This window comes from Sander vitreus, chromosome 16 (assembly GCF_031162955.1).
Source record: "Sander vitreus isolate 19-12246 chromosome 16, sanVit1, whole genome shotgun sequence".
Classification (NCBI taxonomy): Eukaryota; Metazoa; Chordata; class Actinopteri; order Perciformes; family Percidae; genus Sander; species Sander vitreus.
Genome location: NC_135870.1, coordinates 9,800,691 through 9,809,620, shown reverse-complemented (window position 1 = coordinate 9,809,620; position 8,930 = coordinate 9,800,691). Strand labels below are relative to the sequence as shown.

Sequence of the window (8,930 nt, the reverse complement as noted above, 5' to 3'; positions counted from 1 at the left end):
TTTATAGTCGTTGCGAAAGACTTACAGACAGTAAGTCTTTCCTCGAGTCTCAACAGCACAGTTTTAGTGGTTGCTGTGAGTTGATTTAAAATGCAGCAGAGCATTTCATCAGTGCAGACAGTGAGCTATAGGGGAGATTTCATAAAGTGCTCCCCCAGCAAAAACATAATTTTCTCTGCCAGCCATAATCCATCACTACCTTCTGTATTCCAATGTGTCCTATCGTTTCTCTTTACATCTCTTTTGGTTCCTTGCTGTGCTTCTCTCTCAGTTTGACATGTTTTCGTAAACCCTTTTTGCTTATCTAATTTCCCCTTCCCCTGTCCTCAAATGCTCTCTTATGCCATTATCTGTCTCCTTCTGTCTTCATCTCTCTTTTGAGGACAACCTTTCTCCTCAGGCAATAAGATTCTGATCTCTGTGAAAAGAAGCCACCAACATATCATCTGATAAAATGTCTATAGAGCTCTGTCTGGGTCTGTGTCTGCATTTATATTTATGAGTAAATCTTTGTATGTATTTATTGCCATCTGTGTATCTGGTGCACCAGGCACATGACATTTGTCTAGCTGGTGCTACACATAAGAGACAGTCACACTTCCAGACATGCGTGGGAGCTGCGGTACATCAGGGGAGAAGGTGTGAGACGAGGGTCGGGGAAGAAGACGAAAATGAGAACATCTCATTTTCTTGGCTGGTGATAAAATATGACTTGTTATGACATTGTTTTTTTCTTCTTGAATGTCTAATGTGCCTTTTTTCTGCTCTGCATTTAAACCCATTCTTCAGATCAAACCATGTTCTCCTTAATATTCAAAAGTCATTATAGAGGGAAACTTTCCTCAGTGCTGCCAGTATATTTTCTCTTATCCACGCCGCTTGAAGGTAAGACGGACCTAACTCAGTGGATTTTTCTGTGGCCTTTTACACAATGTTGATTCATCCAGTAACCTTAAAATGACAGGATAAGTGTTGGCAGTGGGATGGTGTGAGATGAGATTGCTGTGCCAGTGCTGTGTGTACACAGCAATGTGATTCACCTTCCAGAGTCCCCTGCAAGCAGCACCTACTGCTCCCACAGAACACAACAGAGGAGAGAGAAACGAGGCTGAAGCTGTGAAGGATGCAACCTTAACACACAGTCATGTACTCCTGCATACATGCAGAGCAAAAGAGCCTGTGCCTTTCTCTCTGTACTGGTTTGTCTACTCTAGTGTCTGTCAGTTAAGAATAGCAATTCTTGGGGCGACCTCTAGCTCACCCAGTAACAGCATGCACCCCATGTAGGCTGAGGCCTTTGCAGCGGCCTGGGTTCGAGTCCGACCTGCTGCCCTTTGCTGTGTGTCACCCCCCATCTCTCTCCCACATTTCCTGTCTATCTACTGTTTCTCACTCTGAAATAAAGGGGGGAAAAAAGCCCCAAAAAAAATAATCTTTAAAAAAGAAAAAGAATAGCAATTCTCACATAACAGGCCAATATATTTTATAACAGGAGTTTATCAACAGAAAGAACATAACAACAGCATAAGTGGCACAAGAACAGGGGAAGTAGGTCTAGTATTTATATACTAATAGTATGGGGATGTCCAAAGGATTGATCGATCGATCTATCTATCTATCTATCTATCTAAATAATGGGTAGAGGGTCTGATTGGGGGAAGTTGGACTTTTAAAATCATGGCTACAGTTTTGGTACTCTGGGTCATTCTGGAAGTAATCCTGCTTTTTATTTATTTATTTACTTATTTATATTTCTTTTATTTAAGAGTTGGCATGCATGTATGCCATATAGGTGAGTCAGCATGTACTGATTTATGTTTTCACAACTCTCTAACACAAGGTTGGTGAAAGCTGTATATGGGCATAGTATGTTTTGGGATAAGCAGACAAAAGGGGATATTGTACTGACGTACGTTCCATTTTATTTTAAGTTATAAAACAATACATATTTGATTACAAAAAAACAATACACATATTTTTATATGTTAAAAACCAGGGACACAAACAAAAGCAGAGATAGTGGCTGTTCAATCCATCTGAGTATGTGAGAAGAGCAAACAACACCACAAGAACACTAGGCTGCATGTCAACTGTCCACCTTCTCACCACCTCACAATAACAGTGTCAGTACAGCTTGGCACTTTAATTAGCATTATTTTGAGACTGACAGGCAATTTTGTTTCGAGAGAGACAGCGTGAATGTGTGAAAAACACAGTCAGACTGTTCCCGTGGGCAGGAGAGAAATGAACGCTTTGAAAGAGGCTGTTGTGATTCACTCGTTCTCGATCAATCTGTGAATAGTATGTAAGAGCTGCTATCTGGTGCATGATGCTCCTGGCTCAACCTGTTCAACCCAAATATGTCTGCCGTTTCCTGTACGACGAAAGGAGAATCCCAATGAAACTCCATCCCCCATTGGATGTATGAAGCATCACAGCAGGAAGCATTGCCATGTATGTACGCTGCCTGTGACACAGATTTCCATATCCATGGCTGCACTCTGCCGGAGTCGACTCTGTGCCGTTATCTTGTAGTATGATCTCTAAATGGAAAACTGACTCCTTTTAAATGACAGTAAAAGCGGCATTCAAGCAGATGACTTGCTGCATTTCATCAAAAGAGTATAAAAGGGGAAGGGTTATGTATTTTTCTTTTGCTGAAGGGAGGGTTTTCTGATTGTTTGGAAGAGCCGCGAAGGGTCTTTAGTATTTATTCTTGAACCAAATGTATATTTCATTTAATCTTATTTCTTGTGAGCTTTATGAAAAAACGTCGTAAGTAGTAACTGTTCATTTGGTAGCTGTTAGTTTAACAATAGAGAGCAGCTTGAATGCTCTGCCAACAGGAAGCACATCTGTTATTTTGGTAATTGCTAGTTCCACCCCTAACATGCAATTTGGGATTTGTAAAGATTATCGTTTTATTAACATATTCAACTTGAAAACAAGGCTAAATTACTAGGGGGAAAGTTCAACTATATGGTTCAACCCTTCTCCCAATAATTGTTGTACAACCCCTTATTATTATGGACTCATCACTCTCTAAAAAATGTTCATTATTGTTGAGTAACCAAAGAACACAAGGCTTATAACACATTTCCATTTCATAACTTAACGCTGCCCTTTCCTTCCACAGCTGGTGGCTATTAAATGGCTCATTAGCATTGGTTAGCATTTAGCACTATACATAATTGCTATGCAGAACTACGGGGGTGGGTTTACATGCACAATCTAATGGATACAAGAACCATTAAATAAATACAGCCTCTGTAAAGCTTACTGGCCTTATCAGTAAAACTCCATTAACAGAACAGTTCAGGTTCAATGAATTTCAGCTACGGGACATAAATCTGGACACATTTAAGGGTCAGTCAATAAAAACTTTTAAAGTTGTAATTTGCTTTGGATTATGCTAAATTATAAAGTGCAAATTTTTCCTCCCTCACCCCTGATTTTTAAGATTTAAGATAGTGTAAATACAATGCAATCCAATCTTTTTTTGTCTTAAGACCCCTTACAGAAGTAGTTGGGGCTCCTTAAATTAATTCATCATCATCCAAGGTAAGAAAGTCCAAACAATTAATATAAATTTGTGCAGCAGAACTTCTATCTATCTACCTATCTATCTATCTATCTATCTATCTATCTATCTATCTATCTATCTGAAGTAGTTAAAACTAGCTCCACCTCAACCAGCTACATTAAAATACTACTTACACATTTGATCCATCCCTACAATCAAATAATGTCGTTACAGGGGCCATATTTCTGCAGAATTAGTACTTTTACTTTTGATACTTTGTGTTGATGAACCTAATAACAGTGTTGATTATGTGCTTTTTGAATGAAGGACATTTACTTATAATGGATTATTTTAAATGTATTTGCTTTTTGTTTTACACCACTGCTGGTGCAATTTCATTGAATTGCATCAATCTGTAATTGACCTGACTCATTTTTACTAAGAGCTTAAATTGGCTCTGCAGAATTTTAGGCTACTTAAAAAAGCTGTTCTAAAATATTCCACTAAAAATAATTCCTTGCATTTTCTCATCCACAGCAAAGCTATAGCTTATATGTACAACGCGTGTGCCTGTCTTCTATGTACACAATGGAGATAAAAAATAAATAAATAAAAAAGTCATTTGAGGACAGGGGCTCCATCACTGAGCGGGTGACTGTCTGGAGTGAGTCTGGGCAGCCAGCAGGATATTTCCACTGCATGTCTGTTTTTTTTGTTCTTTATTGAAAAAAAAAAAAAAAAAAGCACTCTTTGTACCGTGTCGTGACTGTCTGCTCGGCTCTGCCTTCAAGAACTCCGGAAACAAGTCTCGAGATGGAGAAGGAGGCTGCAACATCCGCGTGATCATCACCGGAGCACCAATGGCTTTCCAGCGACCAACCTGAGGACACCGGTATCCCCTACCGTGCGTCAGGAAATGGGCGGATCCGGGGAAAGCTCGGTCACGATGCGTGGGTAAGTGTGTAGTAGAGGAGCTGCCGCGGTGCTATTTAACAGAGAGCCGAGGAGACCTCAGACAGGACGAAGCATTGCCCAACAAACAGGAGCGATTTCAGCACCAGGACAGCGACTCGTAGCTCAAAGAAACTAACTTCTTCTTCTACCATGGTTCTCATCTGGACTCAGTTCGGTGTTAAGCACAAAAATGTCAATGTCAAGTGCAAAGTGCGAGTTATGCACAGAGGGGACAGCTCAGGCTCATCATCAGCGGTAAGTACATTTTTTGATTAAGTGTTCTTTCACCTTTTTGTCTTTTGCTTAATCACTAATTATTAAATACTCAAATTATAGTAAGTTAAATACACTGTTGGAATATTTACGTGTCATATAAGGTATAGCCTATTATATTAGTAAATTCCCTTTGAAATAGCAACCTTTAGTGTAGCGGCATCTCTCTGTATCATTGACTGTTGCTGTGGGTACGATTCGCGTTCAGCCAATCGCTGCACCGAATCTCGGTCGTTGGGGGAAATCTTTCTCCTCTATCCCCCTACCAGCCTATAAAATGCATGGATGCTATGCAGTGGCACAGCAGCACGGAGATAAGGGTGTTTTCCCAGAGAGTGTCTATGCCTGGGGCTAATTTTCTGCATATTAATATATACATTGCAGCAGTTGGTGTTGAGGATGTGCAATACACAAAGCATCCTGTTTCGTATTTGAATATTTTAATTTACATTAACAGTGTTCATTAGTTATTTATCATAAGCCCTTTTGCAGCTTGAGATTTGAAATAAATATGCAAGAAAAAGTACATTCTTTAACCAGGTTTTTATCATAAATTGTCTAATATCTGATTCTGGTTCTTGTTTCCACAGGAAAGCACCAAGTCTGAGCAGGATGTGCCCTGCCTGGCCATCAAACCCACAGGCAAGGACTTCTACAAAGTCCTGGGTGTCTCACCTGAATCCAATGAAGACGAGATCAAGAAGGCCTACAGGAAGATGGCTCTCAAGTATCACCCAGACAAGAACAGCGATGCGGATGCAGAGGACAAGTTCAAAGAGATTGCAGAGGCCTACGAGATCCTGACTGACCCCAAAAGGAGAAGCATCTATGACCAGTTTGGAGAAGAAGGTGAGAGTGAGATAAAGAGAGTTAAATAGCTCGGATAGTAGCTGGCATCCGGCTAATTACTGTAGCATAGACTGGTGCATTAACTATTCATGTCATCATTAAGGCTTAATACTAATGTGCAGTGGGAGGATCATGACTGAAACAGTTCCACCCCAATTAAAACAGCTAAACATGTGCAGCATAGACAGCTGTGGGGCTGATAAATTATTCAGCAATGTAGGAGTTTTCCTGAAAACTCCTGAATAGCAGATTTTTAGTAAACCGTCTAGAGGAAGAGGCAGAATTTGCATGACAGAAGCACCAATATTAGAATAAGAATGAAGTAAAACTGCAGAGGTTAATGAATTTAAATGAACTCTTTCTGTTTTCTCTGTGTTTTTTAGGTCTTAAAAATAGAATGTCAATGGCGGGCAAAGGCAACGGTTTTCGCAATAATTTCCACACCGACCCCCACGCCACCTTCTCCTCCTTCTTCCATGGCACCGACCACTTTGACATCTTTGGCAATGACGTTGACTGTGAAGATGAGCTCTTCAACCCCTTCCGACAGTTCCCCTTCAGCCACGTGGGCGGGTTCTCAGGCTGCGAGGGCGGCCTGCGAAGAGGCCAGCGGCGGCTGCAGGGCGATGAGGTGGTGCATGACCTGCTGGTCACCCTAGAGGAGGTGATGCAAGGCTGCACCAAGCATGTGAAGATCACCCGCAGCCGCCTCAACCCCGACGGCCGCAGCCTGCGATCCGAGGAAAAGATGTTAAATGTGGTGGTGAAGAAAGGCTGGAAGGCAGGGACCAAGATCACCTTCCCCAGGGAGGGAGATGAGACGCCCAACAACACCCCTGCAGACATCACCTTCATTCTCAGGGACAAGGAGCACACGCAGTACAAGAGAGACGGCTCCAACATCGTCTTCACTGCCCAGATCACACTCAAGGAGGTGAGTTTAGTGCAATTATGTCAGGCATAAAGGTCTAGAGTTTGACTCCTACAGAGGCCATCACTCCTGATTTATTATGAAACATATAATGGGTCTATAGGTAGATATACTATGTAATTGTCAACAGCTTACCCCTACTCAGAGAAAGGCTTACATCCATCCACCACTTCTTATCTTTTACGTAACTGTAGAATGATGCATTCTCTGAAATACCAGAGAAAATCTATTCCTGAAAGGCATTAATAAGAAGCCAGAACGATCTCTGCCAAATTCAGGGCGGGTAACATCTTTGATTATAGTCTGAGGACGGAACACAGTGTTCTGTTATGGGCATCTGAGCCCCCAGCTTACAATGGGCTGACAGACCCCCGCCTACAGAACAGCAGCAGCCTGCCAACGCCTTCGTTACCTCTCCAGTCCCTGCAGAGTGAGAGAGAGCAGCAGAGTCTAAATTTAGCCTCAGTGCTGACTGCCCCCACGAATCACACTTCACTCTCAGCTACTATGTGTGCTGCAGACTCCTCTGCCCCTACAAGGCAGGCAGAGAGGCAGCTTTTTTGGCTCGCTCCGTCTCTGGCTCTCACCTCTACCAACCCACGCACAGATTAGCAGGGTAGCAGTCACAGCGAGTGGCATTTCATAGAGCTCCCTCCATCTTCCTATGGCCCCCTTCAGTCACTAAAGCACTTAACTCCCACACACAGCCTGTAAATAGGGCAGCGATTATAACATCTGTAAAACTGGTTTGTTACATAACACAGAAAATCGTTAAGCTCTTAGAAAGACAGACAATCCATATTTATCCGTTATGCAACTTGACACTTTTAAAGACCAGGCATTTAATTGATTTTTTTTGTCCAAGTGTGCTTCATTCCAGTCATAACGAGGCCACTCAGGAAGCATTACGAAACTTGTTCTAAATGTAACAAGTCTACAGAACTAACTAGTTTATTCCTTCTTTTTCCTCCAGGCTCTCTGTGGCTGCACAGTTAACGTCCCAACACTTGACAACCGGATGATGCCTCTACCATGCAGCGATGTTATCAAACCAGGTGCTGTCCGCCGGCTAAGGGGCGAAGGTCTGCCCATGCCCAAGAGCCCGTCCCAGCGAGGCGACTTGGTGGTGGAGTTCCAGGTGCTCTTCCCCGACAGGATCCCACCACAGTCCCGCGAGATCATCAAGCACAGCCTGGCCCAGTGCTAGCCTGCTTATTTTTTTATTTTTATTTAAGGACCTGATTGACACAGCTTCACCGTGTGTGTATGTTGTTATCAATTCACAAACCCAGCCTTGCCCAAGGTGCTAATATCACAACCAATCACAGCCTCTTGTGTGTGGAAATGGCAAGCAATGCTTAAGTGAGTTGTAGTTCGGTGTGGAGATGACTTTCTGCAGGCATGACGTACAACAACTATGATGCCACCTGAGCAGTGAGTTTAGAACTGATGAATGGGGTCTTTGGTATCTGAGGGCGTCCATTGACTCAATAACCTTTCTCTTGAATGAAAAGGTTATCTGTAGGCTACTGTTATACCTGCAAACCTATAGCAGGATATCAGTGAGCTATTCAAGTCTGTATAGACTTCCTTAAACCTGAATGGTAGAAAAACATGAAGAAAAAAAAACAACTTTATCGTAGTTATATGGTGCTCATATGACTGATCTTTTGCATTGATTTATTACAATAGCAAAATGTACTTGTGTACAAGGATTTACTTTGTGTACGAAATGCAAAAAAAATATTGTCTCTAAGAGAGATTCATCGGTCAAATGTTCTATTGAATTATTTGAAATGTTTGTATATATTCTGTAATGATGTATTATTACCTGAGATGTTTGGAAGAATGGACAATAAAGTAAAAACCTACAATTTAACTTCTGTTGTCTGCTGTTCCTTGTGATAAACATGTACAGTGTATGCATATAAGTGGACTACAAAAGTCCTCAACAAAACTATATTATAAAATCATAAAGTCCATTTAAAAAATCCCAATTCAGAGCATGAATGAACATTACTGCAGAGCTTTAGATGCATTGATGCAGGAGTGAGGCCTCCTGCTGCCATCTAGGGGCGATTGATTGCTATGACAAAGCCAAACATCCTGCAAATAATAGGCCACACCTGTTGATCTGTAATTTATGTCGCTGCCAACTGAGTGCGCGTTGCATAGTCGTCTCAGATCAAGCCTTTGCTTTGTTAACACTGACAGTGTTGGTCTACAATAATGAAGACAAGGGTGGTTCAAGACAACATCACTTTTTGGAGACTGTATGAATTTAAGAAGCAGGCTGGCATGTTGCTTTTAGATCAAAAATACTTTTCAAACATACATAGTAGTCCACATTGATTGACACGCCAAACCACCTGTGCGTTCAGGGACAACGTGAAATCTCAA

The 8,930-nt window shown here is 41.8% G+C and overlaps 1 protein-coding gene across 2 annotated transcripts; it reads left to right on the top strand.

The window, feature by feature from the left end:
- The first annotated feature begins 4,574 nt into the window (after positions 1-4,574).
- Positions 4,575-7,737, top strand: LOC144531444 (dnaJ homolog subfamily B member 5). Of its 2 annotated transcripts, none has more exons than XM_078271581.1 (4): positions 4,575-4,732; positions 5,341-5,585; positions 5,996-6,533; positions 7,504-7,737. In XM_078271581.1, exons 1-4 carry the CDS (start codon positions 4,628-4,630, stop codon positions 7,735-7,737), a joined length of 1,122 nt encoding a protein of 373 aa, XP_078127707.1. In that variant the 5' UTR covers positions 4,575-4,627. The 2 variants fall into 2 exon arrangements, with proteins under 2 accessions (XP_078127707.1, XP_078127706.1); XM_078271580.1 differs by having other exon boundaries at positions 5,341-5,599; positions 5,983-6,533.
- Positions 7,738-8,930: the final 1,193 nt, after the last annotated feature.

Coding starts and splice junctions, on each gene's coding strand:
- LOC144531444 (XM_078271580.1), top strand. CDS start 4,628: ATGGTTCTCATCTGGACTCAGTTCGGTGTTAAGCACAAAAATGTCAAT. Junction 4,733..5,340: donor GCTCAGGCTCATCATCAGCG/GTAAGTACATTT, acceptor TTGTTTCCACAG/GAAAGCACCAAGTCTGAGCA. Junction 6,534..7,503: donor CCCAGATCACACTCAAGGAG/GTGAGTTTAGTG, acceptor TTTTTCCTCCAG/GCTCTCTGTGGCTGCACAGT.